The 25133-nt window shown below is 46.3% G+C and overlaps 1 protein-coding gene across 7 annotated transcripts in view; it reads right to left on the reverse strand.

The window, feature by feature from the left end:
• LOC119389742 (endothelin-converting enzyme homolog) overlaps positions 1–25133 on the reverse strand; it is a 152263-nt gene that overhangs the window by 31952 nt on the left and 95178 nt on the right. For 6 of the 7 annotated variants that reach the window (XM_037657118.2, XM_037657121.2, XM_037657115.2 and 3 more), the window contains 9 exons: positions 19394–19597; positions 18060–18187; positions 13322–13540; positions 12592–12708; positions 11493–11728; positions 9330–9552; positions 5677–5760; positions 5274–5372; positions 4653–4730 (listed from right to left, as the gene is read on the reverse strand). In XM_037657118.2, the coding sequence (XP_037513046.1) occupies positions 4653–4730; positions 5274–5372; positions 5677–5760; positions 9330–9552; positions 11493–11728; positions 12592–12708; positions 13322–13540; positions 18060–18187; positions 19394–19597 (1388 nt within the window). The remainder of the gene's footprint in view (positions 1–4652; positions 4731–5273; positions 5373–5676; positions 5761–9329; positions 9553–11492; positions 11729–12591; positions 12709–13321; positions 13541–18059; positions 18188–19393; positions 19598–25133) is intronic. The other variant, XM_037657117.2, reaches the window with a different exon arrangement.

Consider the following 25133-nt stretch of genomic DNA (forward strand, 5'->3'; position numbering starts at 1 on the left):
TATATACAAATAAGCGCTTCGAAAAAAAAATGAGTATATCAACTGGCGGCTGAGCGGTTTACCTTCCCGTCGCCGCCTGGGCTGTCCTTAACACGGTGTATTAACGCATATAATGTAACCAGTATAAAGTATAGGCGAGAATTTTTTTCGTAATTGTGGTCTTGATGAGCTAAAAGAAGGCACCCAAGAAGGAATGTGGTGGTTTACTTAAATTGGGCCAAATGAGTGAGCCCGAAGCCTTTTTGTGTCAATGCCGCTGTCAGACACGCACGCACGCACACGATGCATGCACGCAGGCACACACACACGCCTATACACACGTGATAAAGACACGCACATACGTACACACACGGACATGCATACACACGCGATACAGACACGCACACACATAGATACACAAGATCATACGCACTGGATACAGGCAGGCACGCTCATACACATGCAATATGGATACGCACATACATACACACGCGCATACACACACATGTTATAGACACACGTGCGTGGACATGCGAATAGACACGCACGCACTTACATACACATGCGCATACACACGTGATATAGACACGCACGCACATACATACATATACACGCGCATATAGACGCGATACAGACACGCACATACATACCTACACACGCGATACAGACACGCACGCTCATACATACATACACACGCGATACAGACACGCACGCTCATACATACACACGCGATATAGACGCGCACGCACATACATACACACGTGATACAGACACGCACGCACATACATACACACGCGATACAGACACGCACGCTCATACATACATACATACACACGCGATACAGACACGCACGCACATACATACACACGCGATACAGGCACGCACGCTCATACCTACATACACACGCGATACAGGCACGCACGCTCTTACCTACATACACACGCGATACAGACACGCACGCTCATACATACATACACACGCGATACAGACACGCACGCACATACATACATACACACGCGATACAGACACGCGCGCAGATATACACACGCGATACAGACACGCACGCTCATACATACATACACACGCGATACAGACACGCACGCTCATACAACATACACACGCGATACAGACACGCACGTTCTTACATACATACACACACAATACAGACACGCACGCACATATATACATACACACGCGATACAGACACGCACGCACCTACATACACACGCAATGCAGACACGCACGCACATACACACGCTATGCAGACACGCACGCGCATAAATACACACGCGATACTGAGACGCAGGCACATAAATACACACGCGATACAGACACACACGCACATACACAGCGATACAGAAACGCACGCGCATGCACAAGTGATACAGAGTATACAGACACGCACGCGCAGGCGCACGCATACACATTAGTGCGTACACGCACAAACACCGCGAATACACAAACGCACGCACATGCACTCACACGTTAACACGTGCGCACACGCACATACAAACGCAGGCGCACATATGCGCACATACAAACACGCACACACCTGCACACACCCGTACACACACGCCTGGAGGGTTGACGCCTGGAGGGTTCATGGCGGGCGTGAGCAGCTGAAAGCGCGCGAAGTTTGCTTGCGCTCGCTTCTCGTGACGTCAGGGTCACCTGACTGGGAGCTATCGCACGTCGCAGCCATTCAGCGTTGCGGATGCGCCGGCTCCGCGAAAGAGAGGGTGAAAAAAGAGGAGGTTGACGGCGCGGCGAGGATGAGCCGGCGTGGATAAAGGAGCGTCGCTACTTTCCAACATCAAGGGGCTTTATTTCCGCCGCCTTGCTGGCGCCGCCGCGCCGACTTTGAAATCCGTTGGAAAGTTTCGTGTCTGGCGTTGGTAAGGCGTGCATTAGCCGTCGTCGCTCGTCCGTTTGGCGGTGCGCGCTCGCTGTGTGCTTGTGCGACGCGATGTTTTACGACTCGGGATGTTCGTGCATAGTGCTTTGTTGCTCGAATACTTCCAGAACAAGTCCCGGAATATATGTGCCGGCCCCCAAAAGAACAACAGGTGAGCGTGCCCTTTGAGTTGCGGCTTTCATTGTGTCAGTTTGAATTCACGTCCATACCGAGTAGCTGTTCTCTGCAGTGGGGCTACAGTTATTGTTTTCAAAAATGACTGATTCGAAAAGGGCACGATGCTGCGTTTAAATCGTTATACGAACAAGCAGCGGTACATGAAGCCCATTCGACGTAACTATATAGTTACAGGCTTAAAACTCTCACAGAACCGCGTGCTTGAATATGTGCTTTGCATTTATCTCCGGTTATTTACTCGCCATCGCCTATAACCGCGTTTCTAAGGCTGTAGGTAAATGTATAAAAACTTGTGCTGCTCTGGGACGAACAAACGAATTCACTTTTGCACGAGTCGACGGCGCGCTCTTTATCTGATTGGAACTTGTTCCTTTTATTCAGGGCGGAAGCGTTTTTAAAGTACTCCGGAACGCCACACAGCTGATTGGTGCGCCCAGAGAAAAGCTGAAGAATTGCAGAATCGGCGCATTTCAAGAAGAGATGCCATGAATCCTCCGATATCATCTGTTCATTTTCTTCGCGTTTATCATCACTAGTTTTATGAAAATCAACGTTTTTGGAAATGTAGTCAATAAAGTGCGGCCAATATTAGTTGTGGTATATGTGGAGTTCGTTTTCACATCTTTAAAATGATCTTTACATGATTATTCTATTTTTAGGTATTCAACTGCTTTCATTGTTTTTGCATTGCAGTGAATGTTCAATTTTGTTAGTTATGATAATTTTGTGCAATATCGTGCGCATATATCAGAAGCTCTTCTGCACTTTTGTCAGTATAAAAATTGTTTTTTGTTATGTGCCCTAATGTTATGCTGTTTTTTTATTCCACTGTTCTTTAAGTTCTTAACTTTGCCGATACCTTTTGTGCTGTTTAGTGGTCATGAACACGTCTATGTGAATCTCCTGTTCATCACTTCTGTTAATCTCCTGAACCTCTGTCGCACCACATTTGATGAAAATGTTGATTTTCGGAAACGAGGACAATAAAACGAGACCAAAGATATTTTGTGTTGTGAGTGCAATTCATTCTTTTGCGTTCTGGCACACGCTGCACGACTGCAGTGTGTTCAGAATGCTTGATTGCAAATTGCGTACATTCAAACGCGGAACGAACGCGCGGCGCAGCACGCGCAAGCGGATCAAAAAAAAAAAAAAAACGCCGGCGCAGCACGCGCGAGCGGGCGGGCGAGCGGGTTCATGAAAAAAAGTGGGGGAGGAGGCTGCGCAGCACGCAAACAAAACAAAAAGAATAAAAAAACGGCGCTTGCGAGAGAGCTAGGAGAGGAGGTGCGAGGCGCGGCTGGTGTTGCCATGACGACGCATACCGTGTGCGCCGCCATTCTGCAGTTTGAGCTTCTGAATCCCAGCCGCCAGGATAGTAACTGAAGGGACGTTTGGCGCTGCCAGCGCTGACGTCATGAATTAAGACGTCCTATGGGAGGTATACGGAGTAACCTCCCCCTGGCGCTAGCGCGATCTCTACGTCACGAGATAAAGGGGCACAACGATTGGTCGGAAGTGCCGCCGCCGAGTATCGCGACACCTATGAAAGAGGCATCAGCGGTGACGAGGGGGCGAGGGGCGCCGAAAATTATTGTTCTACGCGTCGTTATGTTCGCTGACGTAGCTATACGCAGGTTCGCTGTAAAAAGACAACGTCCCGGTAGACCTTTTCGCTAAGCCTCGTTTCTTTTGCCAGAAGCGGTATAGCTTTCGCTGCTTGCATCCATTACGCACGTCAACTGCCCCGCTCGAGGGAATATCAAGTGTCCGAATTGAATGCATGCGTTCGAAGCTCCCGTGTTTATTTTCGACATCGAGGGCGTCGCGAGGGGAGCACATCGTGAGACCCGGGCTTTCGTCTTTCGTTGATGTGTTTTATATTACGCGTCCGGTCGATTTGAGTTATCGTACGGGAGGATGCTTCTTTTACCTCGGCTGATTATTGATAGACAGGAATCGAAACGCCGCTGTTATTTTTATTTACGCGCTAGCGTGCCGGGTTAGGACGTTAACGTAACTGAAAAATAGGGAAGTGGAAAGAAAATAATAACAAGAAACGAAAAAGATCAGTGGAAAGGGTTGGATCTGTTTACATGCCGGAAGTGCAGAACAACAACAACAAAAAGAAAAAGCTGTCAGAGTGGGGTCGGTTGACGGAATAAACGACCTCAGCGACGACCGCTCGCACTGTAGGATGTGTGCTGCTGGGGCATGGACGGAGCGCCACAAGCTTTGCTTCTTCCATCGCGATGTTTGCGTCCCAACCTTGCGGTGTCATTTTACCGCAGGTTGGGAAGGAGGCGGCGGCAGTGCACTTAGTGTCGCCTTAACGCAACGCCACACCGCCTTTCATCTCAGCCGACAGCTTGTTTTGCGCTTGTGGTTGGCTTTTCTCGCGGTTATCGTCTCAAATGTCATCGCCATTGCAGCTACCATACCACGCAGTGTTGTACGATCACAGGGCGCCCTGCGATCGCCCCAGCTTTCTTTTCTCGTACTGCGTGTTCTCTTGCCTCTGTTCGCCGCTATTATGAATCGGCTAGCCCATCAATAAATACGTTTTCAGCAGTTGACTTACGCCTTTGTATTTTTCGTCCAGCTTTTTCGGATCTGTGATGAAATCGGGAAAGCCAATCATATCAGTGATGGCATCCGCCTGCAAGCAGAGAAAGAACGTATAAAAACCATGGCGTAGATCAATAGATCGAAATTTGTGCTTCCAGAAAGTGGCGCAAAAACGAACATTCGTGCATTGTTGCCTTTTCGACAATGGAACAGTTGATTATATTGTACGAGTGATATGAATAACTTGCCTTGCAAGACCTGTACTTGTACAGACTGCAGCTTGCCAATAATGGTAACCGATATCCATATAATCAGACTCAGCGAACGCTTCTTTTGTGTCGTGACATCTTGCGAGCAGTAACTCATGGTAATAACTCAGGGTAGGAGAAATTTCACAACTGACGTCCCTCGTATATGGACCAATCGAAAGCGATAATAATAGAACAATGTACACTTATATGCAATCAGTACTCGAGGCAAACATTCAGTGGACATTCTTGTGAGGCTCAAGCTTCACGCATATTTGTAAATTTACCATTCGCCCCCCCCCCCCCCCCCCCCGGTAATCGCTGGGTTATCAGGGGAGCCGTTCTCAAACGCATTCGTGGGACAGCTGTGCGCTTGCGATACTTACCTTCTCTTTAGCGAGCTCTCTGGTTTCTTTGTCCATCCATTTGAGCATGGGTAAGTTGTTCTTGAATGCATCCTTCACCTCTTTGATCATGTTTTGAGCCTGTGAAAACAAACAGGTAGACACGGGAACAACGTAGTCAGTTAGCAGTACAGAGAAAACTTAATCACAGAAACTATTTAGCGCTCTTTTTCTGAGCACTACTTGCAACACGCTGCAGGGCTGACACCTTGGAGCAATGATTAGTAAGCATCAAAGCAATCTAGAAGCTTTCACCTCTGTTCTGCCCAACTCTACGAGCAAGTGACACTTTTCAATCTTCTTTGTTATACTACAACCACGTGTAGTTCGTACAGAGCACATCAAAGCCTATTTCACACATATCGCGGTAACAGTGATAACGGACCTGGAACTTTGTAGAATTAACCAATTTGTTCCGGGAACAAGAGTCATCCACTGCACCAGCGGAATCTCGGCTACCTGGCATATTCTGAAATGATATTCAGAAGATACAAATTTTCTCACACCACACTCGTTCTGCGGAGCACACACTTGTGTCTCCGAATGAGACGTGCTCGTCATTCCCTATCATGGTATTCACAGGGTTAGTTAAGCAAGCTGACGTTAACCACTAAACGTATGCCGAAGTAACTTAGACAGAAAGCACAACGACGTTGTGTATTATGAGACTACTTAACTCTTACTAGTTATCAGCACAAGCATGCTGAATTTGCATCAGGCTTCTCGGGTACAGACATCTTTTCTATACTATAGCTAGCGACGACAGCAAGGGGCCTCTAAATGTGCGTATGCTTCAAAAAGAGATTGTGCATAGAACGTCTTATATCAGACCAGTGCACATGAAAACGATACAAGCTACTACGAAAAAGATATGGCCATCTCGAGAGGGGTGCAGCGCCTCACGCGTTTCGTAAATGAATTACAGATGACCATTGTAGGGTCATGCTGAGTACGCATGCTGCTTTGTCGAAACGAAAAGATCATCACGTAAGGATGTTCTGTCTTCAGGGCAATCGGTGCACCGTTGTAATACTATTCAACACCAGTGACACAAGGAAAGCGTAGTCGCCATTAGATAAGCAGGCGTAATGCGAAAAGCAAACACGAGGCTGTCTACTTGGGTTAGCTGATAGTATTCGTTATGGTTCAGTCATGAGCGAAACACTAATGGTGAAGATGAAAACAGTTACGTAATGGAACGTAAGTGAATATTATTGTCAAATTTATATGGTGCGCGTTACTCCGTGAAATCATCAATATAGTGAAGTGCGCGCCACCCCCTCTCTCCTTTCTTTTTTTTACTTTAAGTGGCTTTCACGTGAGCAGTCCTGTTCTAGCAAACAACGTTCCATTTATGACGCTGTGTGGCAGTTCAGCGAACGACACATTTGGCGGTTCGAATGAGCCGCAACGAAGCACACCTGCTGCCGCACCGAGCAAAACGTAGACATACGCGTGCATCGCCAAGGCCAGGAACCTTGGCACTTGTTACTTTTATAACACGAAGTCCTTGTGACTTTCATAACACGAAGTGAAGGCTGTTGCCTTGACTCTACATCGCCAATCCTCCGGGCGTCACTTGTACGACTGCTCTTCAAGTAAGATAACAGCAGGCAAAACGAGCTCTTTAAACAGTCAGCTAGCTACACAGAACGGATGTTTTGGCGTCCGCCTTTACCGTCGTTTCGAAGGCACTCCGCTAAGTGCATTGACGTTCGAGGCAAGGGTCTCAGGTGTGCGCATGACGCCTCTGAAAAGCGGTGTGCTAGCCCAGCAACTTGACCTTCGTGCTACTACGTCACGAAGCGAACGTCCTTGTTCGCAGCCCTCCACGCCTGCATGACTGACGTCTTACGAACCAGGAAGTAAATAGCTCGCACGAGCACCCTATCGCATGCTCGGGGCAGGCAAATTTCGCATGCCTCGGGCAGACATGCAAGCGGAAGTTGCACGTGCAGAGAGACATGGTCGCGCACTAAGGAGCACGGCCATCGATGTGCACTCTGGCTGCAAGATGCGGTGCAAATATTTAGGCGGGAAGTGCGGAGGGAGGGTCCGTATCGAGTATGCAGCTCGGAAGGGGCGAGCAAACGAGAGGAAACGGAAGGGTTGGATAGAAAGAAAGAAGGTTATTTACCATTCTGGTCACCTCAGCAGGCTTTCAGAAGCAACAAATTCGGTGCACAGGTTTTCGTAAGAAAGTATTTCCTTTTCTCTGTTTCTGCGTTTCTCTCACTTTCTACAGCACTACTTCTACCAAACGGGTCAAACAGTGGTTTCTCTGGAGCGGAGGCAAGCACTTACGAGTCAAGGTGGCCTTTTCCCTAACACACGTCGCTAATTGAACGACAGGCATACGACTAAACTGCGTTTGATTACAGAAGGAATATTGTTGCGGTACAAGTCAATCGTTAATGTTGAAAAACTTAATACAAATGTTTGAAGAGAACCCTGCGTTAGACATGAAAGAAAAAGAAAACAATGATGAGTGAGATTACCTAGAAGTAGCCTTATCGGCTGAGCAACATCCGTCAGGCGTAGAAATTTACAGCGGCATTAATAAACGTTCTTTTACTAGGGTGTCGCCTTGAAAGCACGAAATGGAGTGCCACCATATCCTTCAAACTTAAATAATTATTGCGCCTCTGTGCTAGGAAGCCCTTCGACATCCGCATTTTCCAATAAACAAAGTGTCTGAAAACGAAACTATAGCGTTGTAGTCGCTCGGAAACGACGCTGCAACGCATTTCCTGTTTAATCAGAGGGGCCGCGCCACCAGTGGAGCAACTTTTAACGCACGATGATAAGACGGATGACTGTGCATTTTCGATGTAGTTCCTCATATTTTTAATTTGCTTTCATCGAACGATATTGCTGTTGCAACAAGAGACATGCCTCTTATAATTGCTAGGCCAACTTCAAGTTCTGAAGTTGTGAAGCCGTACGGACAATTCTGGGAATAGTGGAAGGTTCCGTGACTCATCATATCGCTAAAATAGATTAGTTCACTGCCATAGGAACCATTTATTGAGGCGCATCTCGAATGATGCTTAAAGTCAACATTACATTGCGCTAGCAGTTACTACACGAAATATAAAGGCACATCTGATCAACTATAAGATAGTCTACGTGAGGATTGTTGGTTTGGTCACCAACCTCTGCGACATTGAAGATGTGTACATTCGTAATCTCGCGACAATGCAGTTGTCCGTTACACTCTTAAAAAAAAGGAGTCCTTTCACTCTCTTTTGTCAAATACATGACTTCAAATACATGACTCTCACATATATTACTCTCTTTAAGGAGACACGCTAACTCTCTTTCGGAGAGTCGTGGGACGCACGCTTTTCCAGAAGACAGTTAGCGTGTCTCTTTGAAGAGACTGATATATGAGAGAGCTATATACGCGGCAAAAAAGAGTGAAATGACTCTTTCTTTTTCTTAGAGTGTACAGTTTGTCCCTTTGAGCAGCTTCTGCCTACGACATATAAAAGCTTTTACTCGAGAACGTCGTGAATGCTAGTACAAAGGGTACAAGTAAATGGAAGAATATGTGAGTAGGCAGAGCTCTTTCCGCCCTCTCTTCTACGTAATCAATGTTTATAGATACTCAATATCACTGCATATTGTAGTTGTTAGAACTGCCTGTTGGCATCAGTGGTTACTGCATATTTAATGACCGAGCAGCCCGTTTGTCCACTGCGTTCCACCGAGCCCTTCTTCGATACTCGCGCACTCTTATAGCTAGAGGATGGCCGTGAGTACGCATGAAATGAGCTTCACATAAAATCAGCAAAATGCAAAACCAACTCAGGGCCATTAGTCGGAGAAGCCACCTAGTGCAAGAACAACTGCAGGCTTTAGAACATTTTACCGAGAGCCAGAAGCGTTCAGGCGCCGAAAAAAGCACGTGAGAGAGAAAATGCAATGCTATGCCATGGGAGAAGCGGTGGGACCACGATGCGACAGCTGCGTGTGAATTGTGAACACCACGATTAAGGAAAAAGTAAAGACACAAATCGCACGCGGCCGACTTACGAGGGGCTTGCTGTCGCCGTCGAACACTTCCCTGACAAACATGGCGCCCAGGGCGAATCCGATGACGTTGTTGGTGTCGGTGACGCAGTAGCGCCACGTGGTGTCCGATCCGTCCGAGCCCATCAAAGCTTTCCGCAGGACCTTGGACGCCTCGCGGAAGGGCTCGGATAGGTACGACACCATCGAGTGCACCAGGCTCCAACCCAGGTAGTTGCATAGCGTGCTGCGCGATCCAGTGAGTACACTCGGAATCAAGCTTCAACTAGACTTCCGGACCATAGAGTTTCCTACAATTACCTAGAGGGAACTGTGGCGCTGCGATCGTTGAGCCACCATGTGAATGATGGGTAGTACACTGATTTGCCTAATCTTCGTGCTTACGGCTTCGAACGCACTTGTGGCTTTGTTTATTGCTGTGTTTTGGCGTTCGCTTCGGATATAAGAATGGACCGTTGTGAACTTCGTGACCAGATTTGAATCGGTGAGCCTAAAAAGTTTAAACTGGTGAAGTGGAACTGCTGCCTTTTCCTGAATTTCATATTGCGACAAAGCGGATGCAGGCGCCGCGGAGCCAAACGGAGCCAAAAGAACGAAGTTTAGACAAATCCGTGCACTACCCATCATTCCCATGCTGGGTGAAGGGCCATGCGTTGCAAATCCCATAGACACTAGCGCCAGAGTTCCCTCTAGTATATATTCATAGAAAACTCTATGTTCTGGAAATCGCAATGTTACGCCGTATGTTTAAGAGAATGGGTGATGCGCAGGCCTTCCGAAAATGGGACATGCAGGAAGTTGGCGTGCTCAGAACTGTGAAAAATGAGGACCCGTATTCACAAAAGTTCCTTGCTCAACAGAAATGCCTATAAGTGTAGGACTGTGTCAATGACGTTGTTCAACGATAATAGGGAAGGCGGCCGGCCAATAGCAAACAGCACTTAGGAGCAAGAAGCTTTGTCGGTCCGCTTTCCACAGAATTTGACGTCGGATTAATCGCTCGTCTCCCGTAATTGCAGCATTGTATTTCTTCATAATTGTATGAACTTACACACGACTTCGTACTCTGAATAATTTTTTTTTCTACATCTGGATGTGTGAAAGACGCCACGGGATGTGCCGAGAGACGTAACCATTTCATTTTTTTTATTTTTATTTTTTACGTTGAATGGAGGATACTTTTTTACAAAGTTGGGGACATCCTAAATTGTAGGATGACGGCGTAGGTTGACATTAACGCGCCTTTTACACAGTGACACAGTGCACGAAAAAAAGGTGCAGCAGCATACGATATGATGCTACAGTGTGCGAAAAGAGTTATTATATCAGGAAAAAACATAAGAAACCAGGGCATCGCGAACACCGATGACGTGATCATCTCTGTCATGTCTACGTGCACATTTAACATTCGCGCTGTAAACTTACGACAGTGTGTCACCAACAGTGTAACACCGATCAGCCACTCTACATAACAATCTGTCATTAAGAGGCCCTGCAACACCCTTTGAGCATGGTCAGAAAACACTGCCGATCGGTAGTCGAGGCTTCTGAGAACATGCGAGCCAAACATTAGAGCGCTGCACGCAGCCTAGAATTTATAAATAATTTTCAAATTCAGCTAGAGATCATTCGCTCTTCTCTAGACAAATGATGCCATAATCCAAAATGACCGTGTCATAAACACAAAGTCCACAGCCGTTAGATGATTTGAGCATCGTGAGCTGCATAGTTACTTCGACCGCCACGGAAGGGCGCGACGTGTCCGCGCTGCACTCTATAGTGCTAGAATTACACACGGTATAGAATTACACCAGCGCGCACGCGATCGCACTGAAAGTAAGCCGCGCTTTAAAGGAAAAAAAAAAGTGCTCAAGGTCATGACGCGCGCTGACGAACGGACGTATAGCTTCTTGCCCCTTGTCATCTTCCCTTGTCTAGCTTTCAGCGCGCTCGTTGTTACTAAAGGAGAGAGAAAGCGCTTAAAGCGTGCGAGAAATTCCTGCAACCCCACACGCACTTGGCGGACTCTAAAAAATTTTGAAGCAGTTGATTCGTGAGACAATAAACTCCCTAAATAAAGTCATTCGATGATTACTTGGAAAAGTGTTGCACGGCCCCTTTAAGCAAGGAAAGCAAAGCAAAGTAAGACAGCGACTAGGCGCTTACATTTTGCCCCTTGTGGTGTTCATGTACTCTTGGACGAGCTGAGTCATGTTGCCCATGTATTCCGGCGCATAGACCACCACGTCCTGCGTAGGTGGTATGGTGCGGTTGATCTGCGAGAAAGCCGTGGTGAAGTACTCCGTCCAGTTGAGCAGCGGTGCCCGCGCCTGCAGGTCGGCCACCGTCATCTTGTGGTAGAGGCGCTCATCGTCGCGACGCTCTTCTGCCGGTACTGTTATCTGCAATTGGGATCAGATATCAGCAAAACGCGTCCAGTAAATGCACTAATTATACAAGCTTACAATTTGACCGGCCCCTATTCATGCCAATAGCTGTATCATAAGTAGTTCTTCGTCTACGGGCATCAATACAATGTGCGCCCCCTTTGAGCGAGGCAGTGCGGAGAGTTCTCGACAGCATTGGCTGTACGACAGTGACGCACCACTTAGCTTACAGATTGTTTCAAGAACACGCGGTGCGCATTCTTCTGCGGCACGATTACATGTCTGGCGTCGAACGTATGTATCTAAGGTCAGCGTCACATTTAGGTCGTTTAAGAATGTAGACAGGCTCAAAACTTTGATATTATACTGGCGGCGTGGTACGCGAGCCTCGGAATATATTGAAAGGGGCTCTAATACTTCGTCGACGAAAGGTAATCAGCAACCATAATCTCACTACTAGGCCGATTACAGGTAGGGCTACATATTATTGGTTAACACAAAAATCTGCATTGAATTTCTTTTTATTTGTTTTATTTCTTGCGCCGTTGTGGAGAAACCTGTAAACCTTCATCATAGCGAACAAGCCAAAGCCACCTGTAAAACTGGCTGTGCAAGCGCAATACTCCCTAAAATTTGACTGTCAAATGAATATACTGAAAAATGGCATGGACATATTTGTGCTCCTTTAGGACGTCAAGATCAATCATCAGGAAAGTCGATCAATTATTCCTGGTTGTACGCCTTCACCACCTTTAGTAACACACACACATTTTGTTTGTTTGTTTGTTTGTTTGTTTGTTTGTTTGTTTGTTTGTTTGTTTGTTTGTTTGTTTGCAAGTGTTGAGCCGAAAGAATACGTATAGACGAGCATTGCTTACATTAGCCAGTCGCTTTTCGAAGTCGATGACATCCTGCATCTGTGCCTTCACGTCGGATTCTTTGCCCCCGAGCAGCACGCCCACGGATGTCATGTACGTGAGGTAGGCATTCAAAACCTGGGTGAGATTGACAAGAAACGGGCGTGTACAAGGAGCATGTAACGTTTAAACAGACATACATGGGGAAATTACATGGGCTGCTCAACTCAATGCCATCTTCGTCTCTTAACTGAACAAGACAGATATGAACGCCACTGTTGAGGTTCAGAAGTGTGTTGCACTCCATAAAGCAGTGAGATTGTTTTCTCTGGCAACCAATAAGTGACGTCGCTACTAAATCAACAATACTTATTGGCACATGGAAGTGATCGGCAAATAGAAGTGATCAGCGATGTAACGTAGCTTCCATAAAGTGCGCGTCTCGAGCGAACGGACCCTTGAACAACTTATACAAACAACGCAGATCGGTTCTGCCGAAATTGTCTTCAACAAACCTGTTCTAACAAGTGCGTTGAAATCGCGCTGTCGTTACGAAGTGAGAAATCGTTGAACAGAGATATGTCGATGGAACCAATGTCGCTTCAAGCATCCATCTCCATCGTTGTAAAGGCATGTCGAAGAGTCAGTGTGTTGAAAACGCACTATCGTTTCACAGTTATAACAGTTGCTGTATATGCGTAGTATAGGTCGCATATACAGTAGCTCTAATAACAGTGATAAGGCGCACTACCTTGTCATCTTTGGACTTGTTGAGGTAGTAGTCTCTGGAGGGCAGTATGAGGCCCCCCTGGTCGACCTGGATGACGTGCCTGGACGAGTTTCGGTCGTCCTCGCCCACGGCCCACGAGAAGAGGCCCGAGCGAGAGTAGACGTTATGAATGAGCTGCAAAGCCGGCTGCAGCTGCCACGTGTCCATCGAGTAGTTGCCCGTCACGTTCCAGCCGCCCACCTGCAGGGAATCCCAATGGTCACGTAGGCGCAAACACAATGACGGATATGGATCATACAACGAAGGAAGTTTCACGGGTGCCGCGCACATCGCTTCCTAATACAGTGCAGCGTCTCGACATGACCTTTTTTTTGTTATCTTACCCATTAGCTAGACACCCCCGCCGGCCGGCGGACGATGCGTGTTGTGATAGGGCACGTTCAAGCTTATCTTTATACTCCTTCTTTATTCTTTCTCATATATAGCTGAGTGTAAAACGGGGAATATGCTTCGTTAACCCTACAGCCTTACGTTTTTCTTTATAGCTTTTCTTTTTCTCGCAATTTACATACGGTACAATTTATATATAGGATGGAACGAAATAAAAAAAAAACGGACTCTTGAAAATTTGAAAAACTTGAAATTGAAAGTTATCTGACACAAGTATGAACCCTTGTTCAATACAAGTATGAATTGGGTATCAATAATCAAGTAGGCACTATTCAAACGAAAAGCGAGATTAAAAGAAGGGATATTTGGAATAGGTGTGTTCTTGTATTAAAAAGAAATGAATAATGGCACACGAGCGTTCATGTTGCTCATAATATAATCTCTACCATTACACTGAAGTATGTCCTGAGGAATAAAGCTCTTGGTCACACTTGCAAAATCGTTTTATGGTCTAATAAATGTGCGCGTATTCCCTATCTGCGTCACTTAACGCTCGTATGATCTTCGCATTTGCAACATACGTCCAAGTACAAAAAAAAAAAAAAATAGGCCGGAAGTAAGCTTGCGCTCGTCATGCGATTGGCCGCATGAAAGTGCCCAAGTTCCTTCCAGATTACTTGCTCAGCGATTCAGCGTTAATTGTAAGTCGAAAGCGCGCAGAACGTCAAGTCACCGCCGTCCACTATGCGCGTACGCGTTTCCGCGTTTTGAACTCGCGCGCGCGAACGTTCAGATTGTTTGCCCTCGTTTCCTCGACGCGGCGCCACTGCGCTGTGGCGCCTTAGAGTTTGATTAAACTTTCAACTTCGTGCTTCTTCCACCAGTCGCTGGGTAGCAGCACCAGCCACACACCTCATCGATAACCTTTATTTGCTTTCCTTTTCTTTCTGCCTTAATTTTTCTCATCCATTCGCATGCGGTAGGCTTAACCCATGGAGGAAGGAAAAACCTTCCTCCATGGGCTTAACCGAAAGAACTGGCATGCCGCCAGAACGTGCCTGAGACTTCACGTAAAGAGAGAGAGAGAGAGAGAGAGAGGACGTGCGGGTGCTGCAAAGATCACGCAAAAGGCCACTCCTGCATCACGTCTGTTGCCTGTCTTCTCGATATATTTGCGGCTCCGCTGTGACGCCCGTCTTCGAAGCGAGCTCTTTTTCGTGTCAGGTAACAGTTTCATGCTTGACCGCTGGCAGATTTACCGTCGGCTCGCCGTAAAACTGTTCAACAAATCATCGGCCTTGAAAGTCACCGAGAATGAATGAGAAAAAGCGAAATCTCGCGTTTATTTCACATCGGCCGCCTGAAGTCGTTTCAGGCGTACGAAAAAAGTAAACATCATATTGAAAGAAGGCGAAAATGAAAGTATCAACGAGCATTCATCGCTGACTCTTCTTTTGCTGTTATTCTTTAAGAATGATGGCTGCTACTGTTTCTTATTTTGGCTCTCTTGGGTCGAGTTGAAAATAGTCAGCAGCACCGTGCAATGGAAGAGATACAATATGAAAGGGTAAAGAAGGGAAGCTTCTTATAAATTCAGGGATTCTCATGTTTTATTGCTGTTTTTGTTGGTTAGTCGCTCCCGTCAAACTCGTTCTTCTATACGACGCTTAATCTTTATAGATAGATAGATAGATAGATAGATAGATAGATAGATAGATAGATAGATAGATAGATAGATAGATAGATAGATAGATAGATAGATAGATAGATAGATAGATAGATAGATAGATAGATAGATAGATCTATTTCCCGACTATCTACTTGAATCGGCACGTTAATGCGCATGGTCAGGCGGATTTTACTTCCTTGAGCAGGACAGATGACCCACAGTCACCACCACCGCACCCGAGTTGCTGTAAAAAATGTAAAAGGTCAGAGCACATCGGCAAAACTGTTTACAGAATATATCTGCTTAATTATAACTATTTGCGCAGGTCCCGTTAAGTAATACATGGCAAAATAGTTGTTTTTTTCGTCCGTCGGGGATCGCGTCATGTTAACGTCGCTAGACAGATCAGCTTGCCAGAGAGATATGCTTAGAGGTTTTATTATTAGTCGCACCGGAATAACTCATTCTGTATCCCCTGCTTTTCCGCGTTCGCATTATATATCAAGGCGAAAACCTTATATGCCTCATCAAACGCGAAAACTAACAGTCGGCGGCGTCGGCGTTGACACGAGTACTGCAATAAATCATCATCACGGGATCACGCCATCACAACGTCACCAGTCGCCAAAATTTGTGATCATCATGATATCACTATAATGTCACATAACGTGACGTCACATGATGATGCCATCCCGACATGGTCGCTTTATCAAAGGTGGGTTGATCCCGGAGTCAATGCAAAACCACGTGAGGTGCAGAAAACTTCCAACGGCTTCGATCCCGGAGGCAAAGCAAAACTACGTTGGTTGCATAAAGTCCTCGGGAGGGTGGGATCAATACAATCGACCCAGAAGAAAAAGAAATAAGGAACCGTATGACTTTTTAAACGGCCGAAACATGCTACCGGTGGTGCGTTCCTCCTGGCAGTATTTATGAGCCGGCGACGTGCTCCAAATCGCATACATTCAAAGTGACTATGCGGCCCGATCATTGTCTCACCGACAGATGTGCCGTATCATTAGGAATGAAGCCGCGCTCTGCCGCTTCCTTGCAAATTAGCCATTGTGTATCTGCTACGGCCGCGGGGCGCGTTTGCATAATTACTCTGCGGAAAAGGCGCCAGACGGCCCCAGCCGTGGCGCATTGCGATTCCGGCTCTGTTTGAAGTGCGTCCCACTTTTATCGACGCTCGAGTGGCTTCCGTTCGTTACCATGGAGACAGCTCAATTTCGACAACCATCTTCTCCCCTTATCGGGTCACTGAACCGTTGCGTTAGCCAAAGAAACGACACACTTGACTCCACGCGGTCGGTCTACTATAGAGTGCCTCTCACGAATTGAGGGGATATTGGCACAACCACAACGCCAAGTTAAGAGCTATTCTGCTTTTATATTCTTATAAGAGCGTCGTCCTTTTTCCTCTGTGCGCTTGGCATATGCCATCACGACTAACCAACTGCCCCAGCAGTACGTATTAAGCAGGTTTATTGTGTTGCCCGCGGGATATTCGTGTTGCAGCGAGACTCGGCGGCGCGGAAATCACTGGGAGGCGGCCAGTACAAAGAGCCGCGTGAGCACAGAGGGGCAATGTTATAGGCATGCGCGAAGCAGGCGGCTCCGAAGGTTATCATACGTTATCGGCCGGATATTTGTGTTCTGGTTCACTGAATGGCAGCATCGACGATAAAGCGCATTGGTACAACACACATAGCTGTAATCAATACTACGTATAGTCGAGTTCAGTGTTTTACCTCCACTCAATCTATAGTACTTTCGAGGTGTCTTCATTACAAGTCTCGTTGTGATGATGGTGATGATGACATTTATTGGGATTCGCTGGCGCGTTTAAATACACACTTTTTTTCCTCCACACTGCACAACTGTGGAATAGTTTACCCAGTAATGTTCGGTCTTCATCACTTGCTATATTCCTGTTATACAGTGGTAACCAGTGATATTCATTGCATCTTGTTTTCTTTTGCCATTTTTACTGTCTGCTCTCCACTCCTACGATAGCCCTTCAAAGCTGCAGTACGTAGAAATAAATAATAAAAAAATACAGGCAGGCGACAAATAGTCAGCGTGTTTGCTCTATTCAGGTTTTATTAAGAGAGCATTGCGTATCCCTTTCTGATCTTTTCTGAGTTCCATCAATGCTTTCCTTGGCTTCAGCATTTGCTGGCTTCGTATATTTGTGAGCAACTGGACACTATTGGTAGCTGCCATAACCTTGGCTATAACATGAGCACTATATGCTTCACTCATATTTTCAACATCTGTTCTTCGGAATCGCCATATTCATGTACTCCGCATCTAACCATTTCACAGCGATGTTACATGAATGTAACGTGCTGTTTTTCAACCGTACGGGTGCATATGCTTCAAAGGCGTGATCTACAGCTAAAAGAAACACTCAACTAAGAAAGTAATAAGAAAGTCGGCATTGTGTGCCGTTCACTTCAAGTGTTCGACGAAAAAGACGTTAGCTCTCAAGCGGACAATTTCTTGAAGTTGTCTGCAAATCACGATGGCCCCCTGTCAAAGCTTTTCGCACTGTTTACAGTGTAAATGGGGATCTGGAATCTGGTACACTCGCACGCGTGCTGCGCACAGATCCCACAAACAAATTGCTGGGAGTGTAAACATTATGGCTGCGACACTTCAGGGTGTACATCTACAGACGCTCGGCTCTCCACTCACAATGTCCAGGAGGTTGACGATAGGCTTGGAACCCAGGCTTTCAACGGTGTCGTTCTTGTCCAGGCATGAGTAGTAGTAGATGCGAGCTTTCTTCTCGGCTTCACTTTTCAGCTCCGTTTTCTCGTCCTCTGGAAAAACATGCGTGCTCGAATGACGACGAGTGATGAAACAAAACAAAAACGTTGCTCTGCAAACTGTGCACTGTTCTCTTACTAGACTGAATGCGTCGTTTCTGCGATGGTGTAGGCATTAAACTTCAAAGATACGATTTTAAGTCTTTCTTTACTAAGTCAAAATGCGTATACACGTAGAAAAAAAACGTAATACGACTTAGTTATCACATGCTGAGGAAATGGCCATGGAAGTCGCACTTATGCGGCTCGACACTGCTCCCATCCCCTGATATAATTAAATGAATAGCGTTCGTAATATAGCAGTATAACCAGTACGAACGAAACTTTGGCGTTTTACGTGCCATGACCACGATACGATTGTGAGGCAAACTGTACACTTCGGGTTACTTTTGACTACCTGGGTTTAATGCGCACATGAATGTAAATACACCGCTGTCATCGGTCGGCGCAGCCTGGTGTGTCATTCATTCATTCATTGGTGAGTTATAAAAGATAAAGAATTTGTATTACCCTACAGACGAGTGATTACAAGGAGAAACGCATCTATTGCGGCATTTAACGCTTCGAGTGTTTAGCGTTGTGCGAGTTAGTATCGGCTCGTTTTAATAAAGTTCACACAGTGCACAGACATTACCCGTTACGCGCACACATCACATATGTCCCTATAATTAGCGCATATCGCTTTCGAGAGTTTTGTGTTGCACGAAACTCTGAAAAATCCCAAATAGTTGCAGGTTCTATTCTTTTTTTTCTTTTTTCAATGAGAATCATTTTATGGGTGATGTAAAGGGGGGTACCAGAAGAAGTCTCTAGGTCAGCAATAAAAAAAATTGAGCTAAATTTGGAAAAATAAATTCGCTAGGACATACAGTTCTATAAAACTGTAATCACGACGAGATACAAACTAGAACATTATATAATTTTTAACATACTGCATAGTGTATGTGAAGTCTGCTTATTACCTCGCATAGTAACAGCACCAGCTAATGTTTGTCAGAGTTGGCCACCTGTTGGACACTCTTTCCTAATGTGAACTACGCTGTCTTATAACAGTGCATCAAAATAATGCATGTGTATTACTATGCCTCTGTCTCGTTACATCACACGCTTCGGGCTTTACAACGTTTCGCCTTGAAGATATTCGCCGCAATTTTACTTTCCTTTTTGACCACACGCAGGTTTTATGGAGAAGCAACGCACCGAGCACGTTCTTCATGACGAGCTGGTTCTCCTGCCATAGCTTTCCGAATGTGCCCCAGATGGACTTCCCGTCGGGCAGCGGGTTCGCCTTGATCCAGCCGCCGCACGAGTACTGGTAGAAGTCCTCGCACGGGTCCGTCTCCGGGTCCATGGCGTTCAGGATGGAGCTGGCGACCGTCACGCACGCCGGCGTCACGCAGTACTCTGCGAGTGTGACGTGAGTGAGTGACGCACTTTGGATGGAAGTGGAATATATTGGCAAATATTGTATGGCCCGTTTCTCTGCAAGCAAAAGGTTATTCGGTGATCTAAAGGCGAGAGCATGAGGTGGTATTAATAGCGTTCCGGGCGCAGCACTCGTTTTGCTAAAGAAGGAAGGAGCAAAAGGCAGGGATGTTAACCAGCCTAGAAGAACTAGTATACTACCATACAATGGAGAAATCGAATGAGGAGTATGAAAGTTAGAGGTAGACAGAAAGAGAGGTAACATGCCTCACCAGTCAATATAAAAGAGAAAACTGTAGCAAAACGCTGCGTTGCGCGTTTTATAGAATTAAACGCAAGTCAGTCAACCCATACTCGAACAATACCAAACAAATAAACGCCCCTGGACGTACTAAATATTAAATGTATCGTATCACTTTCGGGAGATACGGGCAAGGACATACTAAGTGTCATTACACAGATACAATGCTGCTTTCAGTACAGAAGACTGTTAAAGCGTTTTGAGCTGACAGCTGAGATGATGCGTCGCCCCGAGTCTAGAAGGGACAATCGTCAAGGCAGTTCATTGTTTTTCTCAAAGCACATCATTGCTGCTCAAACACGTAGCACATACATCTTACGAGAAAATGTTCCATGTCCTGCTACGAATGGCCACAATAGGAAATACTTGACACTCTGCGCATAGATGAAAATTCGTGAACAATGGGCGTCGCTGGAGCCGACGTTTCGACAAGCGGACTTGCTTTCTTTAAGGCTGCAAGTCCGCTTCCATCTTCCCCCGAATTTCAGCCTTTTTTTTTTTGGATTCGCTCTGCGCATAGCGGCTTACACAATGCGAGACTCGCATGCACGCGTTGCCGTTACCCAACATGCCTCGAGGATACACGGATGACGTAACGGTGCCCATGCCCAGTCTGCCGTCACGTTGACAACAAACATATTTCTTTGGAATCCCCAACTGACCGTGTTGCGCAATAATTGACACACGTTTCTGTGTTCCTTTTACTCCCTTATATTCAGGTATATATGTATAAGAACGCAATCTTTCTAACTGCACTGGGTGCATAGAGCACGCCTTCTGTGTGCGTTTCTTGTTACTATGGTTACCGTACGATCCTCGTTCTGAGCGCTCTCTCGTGTCTTCATTCCAGCACGAAAGCCGTATTGCTTTTAACGTTATTGTTATTCAAGTAAAAATGTCACAGACAGGCTTCTGTGCTCTCGTCTATGACGTCTACTGAATGTGCATCAGCAAACGTGCGCTCGCACTCCCTTTTCTGCCATTGCAACAGGGATTTCAAGTTAAAGAGCTTCCGTAGAGACGCAGTGTTCGCCTTCCCACATGTGTTTCGCTTCTGAGAAGAATCTCGAGAATGAATGAACCTTTTCTGCTCTATTACAATAATGAATGCGCTTCGTGGAAATCGCAATATAGGAGTGAAATATTTTGCGTACCTTTACTAAGAGCACACGTAGAGCTGCATAACCTGCTTCATCATTTTTTCTTCTATGGAGGAAAAAAAAACGAAAGAAATTAAGAAAGTGAAAAGCTTTTATGACTCGGGGAGCTCTTTTCTCATTATTGCTGTGTCTGCATTGCGGCACCCTTTGAGCGATCATGCATTGTGATGCGGAAACACAGAATGCGTTTTTTTTTCTTTTTTCTGAAGTGCTTGCACAGAAAGATGATCTATCCCCCTAGGAATACATTATGGAACATCGAGAATATGCAGTTAGGTAATCTCGAATGCAAACGAATAAAGAAAGAAAGAAAGAAAGAAAGAAAGAAAGAAAGAAAGAAAGAAAGAAAGAAAGAAAGAAAGAAAGAAAGAAAGAAAGAAAGAAAGAAAGAAAGAAAGAAAGAAAGAAAGAAGCGGACTTTATTAAAGGGGTCATGAACCACTTTTCCAAGTAATGATGTAATGACCTCAGTATCGGAGTTTACTGCCTCCCGAATCGATTGCCGCAAAAATTTCTCGAATCCGTCAAGAATCAGCGGAGTTACGGGGGTTTGGCGCACGCTCCGAGCGCTTTCTCTCTTTTCTCGTGCCGACGAGCGCACTGGAAGCTAGACAGGGAGGGATGGCATGGGGGAAAGAAGTTACGTCAGCGCGCGTCATGAAACGCGATCGCTCTCCCGCTGTGATTCGCTCGCGCGAGTGCGGCTACCGTGTACTGAGGAGTGCGGCGCCGGCAAGTGGCGGCACCCCGCGGCAAGAAGCGCATCTGATCCGAACGCCGCTCTCGATTTACGTCGGCTATCGGCCAATAAGCATGCTATGTCTCTTACGACGTAAACTGCCAGACGCCCCGCCCACCGACGAGAGTGAGAACCGGCCTCTGTTTGAAAAGAGGGCGCTTGGGGAAACGGCAACTTCGCGCTCCGCTTGTGGCCTTTACGCGGCGCGCACGACTGTAGTATTTGGCAGAGCAGTTCATAGCCGTGTCAGCTTTCCGCAGGATGTGTTTTTTCAACAAGCCCAAGGGGTGCTTCATGACCCCTTTAAAGGTGATTACCAGACAACCAGGCTATAGCTAAGGAAATATACCGAGCGCACCTATTCTTTTCACTGGAATAACATATCTATACGAAATGACCTATCAGTTTTATATCTATTTCCCGTCCTAGTGTGCCTGGGTAATATTTTTCAACCACGGTGTACATTAAAGGCGTGATGAGGTGTTCTATTGCGTTCTATTGCTCACGCATAAAACGTACCTCACAAAAATTTCACCACTGCTCCCCCTTTATAATAAAATAAAAGCCGGTAGATCCCACGCATTGTGGGAATCGATGTAATGCGAAGCAGCCAGCAAAGAGCTGCATACATCGTCTTGTATGTCATTGAGGAAAATGCGTGTCATGTTTTCATGTTAACTCCTATTATTTATGTTCGTCACACAGTAACGTCGCGCAATACTAACTTCGGGGTAGATAAAGCTAGCGAAACGGCCGCCAGCGCACCATGGGCGTGGTACGTAAGTCATGCTGTACATGACATGCGTGTCATGATTTTCATGTTAACTCGTGTTTTTATGTTCGTCACACAGGTACGTCGCGCAATACCAATTTCAGGACAGATCAAGCTAGCGAAACGGCCGCCAGCACCCCATGAGCGTGGCACATAAGTCATGCTGTACATGACATGCGTGTGATGGTTTTCATGTTAACTCGTGTTTTCATGTTTGTCACACAGTCATGTCGCGCAATACCAATTTTGGGGTAGATCAAGCTAGCGAAACGGCCGCCAGCGCCCCATGAGCGTGGCACGTAAGTCATGCTGTACATGACATGCGTGTGATGGTTTTCATGTTAACTCGTGTTTTCATGTTTGTCACACAGTCATGTCGCGCAATACCAATTTTGGGGTAGATCAAGCTAGCGAAACGGCCGCCAGCACCCCATGAGCGTGGCACATAAGTCATGCTGTACATGACATGCGTGTGATGGTTTTCATGTTAACTCGTGTTTTCATGTTTGTCACACAGTCATGTCGCGCAATACCAATTTTGGGGTAGATCAAGCTAGCGAAACGGCCGCCAGCGCCCCATGAGCGTGGCACGTAAGTCATGCTGTACATGACATGCGTGTCATGATTTTCATGTTAACTCGTGTTTTTATGTTCGTCACACAGTCACGTCGCGCAATACCAATTTCGGGGTAGATCAAGCTAGCGAAACGGCAGCCAGCGCACCATGAGCGTGGCACGTAAGTCATGCTGTACATGACATGCGTGTCATGATTTTCATATTAACTCGTGTTTTTATGTTCGTCACACAGTCACGCCGCGCAATACCAATTTCAGGATAGATCAAGCTAGCGAAACGGCCGTCAGCGCCCCATGAGCGTGGCACGTAAGTCATGCTGTACATGACATGCGTGTCATAATTTTTATGTTAACTCGTGTTTTTATGTTCGTCACACAGTCACGTCGCGCAATACCAATTTCGGGGTAGATCGAGCTAGCGAAACGGCCGCCAGCGCCCCATGAGCGTGGCACGTAACTCATGCTGAACATGACATGTATGTCATGATTTTCATGTTAATTCGTGTTATTTATGTTCGTTACACAGTCACGTCGCAAGATACCAATTTTGGTGTATATAAAGCTAGCGAAACGGCCGCCAGCGCACCATGAGCGAGGCACGTAAATCATGCTGTACATGACATGCGTGTCATGATTTTCATGTTAACTCGTGTGTTATTTATGTTCGTCACACAGTCACTTCACGCAATACCAATTTCGGGGTTGATCAAGCTAGCGAAACGGCCACCAGCGCACCATGAGCGTGACACGTAAGTCATGCTGTACATGACATTCGTGTCATGATTTTCATGTTAACTCGTGTCATTTATGTTTGTCACACAGTCACGTCGCAAGATACCAAGTTTGGTGTATATCAAGCTAGCGAAACGGCCGCCAGAGCACCATGAGCGTGGCATGTAAATCATGCTGTACATGACATGGGTGTCATGATTTTCATGTTATGACTTGTCATTTATGTTCGTCATACAGTCATGTTACGCCATACCAGTTTTGGTGTACATTCGATTAACCAAGCGACCAGGAGAGCCCAAAGTCGTAGGCGGCTAGATAGATAGATAGATAGATAGATACGCTCAAAGTCGCAGAAGTTCGCTAAGAAATGCTTCGCATTTAATAATAAAAAAATCCTGCTCAATATTTTAACTAGGTCTACGATCGAGGAAAATGTTTATTCCCTAGGCACTAGAAATCGCGCCAATAACATCGAATTCAATTCGCGCGAGAAAGAGCATTTCTTCCTTCTTTCTTTACGCGTTGTCTGCGGGAACACGTACGCCCACGGGACCCGCAGTTTCACAATAAGCAGCTTTCCCGCGAGGGAATGCTGTATGGGATGAACAGATTAGCCGGACCTCATCTCCCGCTGAAAGAGATCGAAAATCCCACGCGAGAGAGACTCAGCGGACGAGGACTGGGAGAAGAAAAGCAGAACGAAAAAAATATACATACAAAACAAAAAAGTACTAACCGCGGCTTAAGCAAACACCGCGAAACGGGATAAACTCAATATAAGCCACGTCACATAAAAGACGGGCACGAGATTATGTCCCGTAATCTTCTTGCATTTCTCGAGTGTAGCCGCCATAACGGAGCGCTTCTTCACTCTCGGTCGGGTGCGTGTACTTACGTACTCGGCGGTGAAAAAGAAACAGCATGTAACACTGAAAGCCAGACTTCGAGGGAACGCGGCGCGAGTGCGAAACCAATAAGAGCTCGCTCGTCCGCATTGCCCGAAGCCTTCAGCGAAGCTCATCGCCGCCTCCTCGAAGCGTGCACTGCGCAGGCCTGACGATAGCCTTGGGGCAAGTGTCGCGTTTCTAATTAACCTGCCGCGGACAGTTAAGGAGCGTGGTTGTGACACTCGGAAGGCCATAGATGGAGCTTTGTGATGAAGAAAACAGGCACAGACGGGGGCGCTCGGCGTGTCTTATTACACTTAATGAGCGCGTCACAGTGTATCAACGGAG

The sequence above is a fragment of the Rhipicephalus sanguineus genome, chromosome 4 (assembly GCF_013339695.2).
Source record: "Rhipicephalus sanguineus isolate Rsan-2018 chromosome 4, BIME_Rsan_1.4, whole genome shotgun sequence".
Taxonomy (NCBI): domain Eukaryota; kingdom Metazoa; phylum Arthropoda; class Arachnida; order Ixodida; family Ixodidae; genus Rhipicephalus; species Rhipicephalus sanguineus.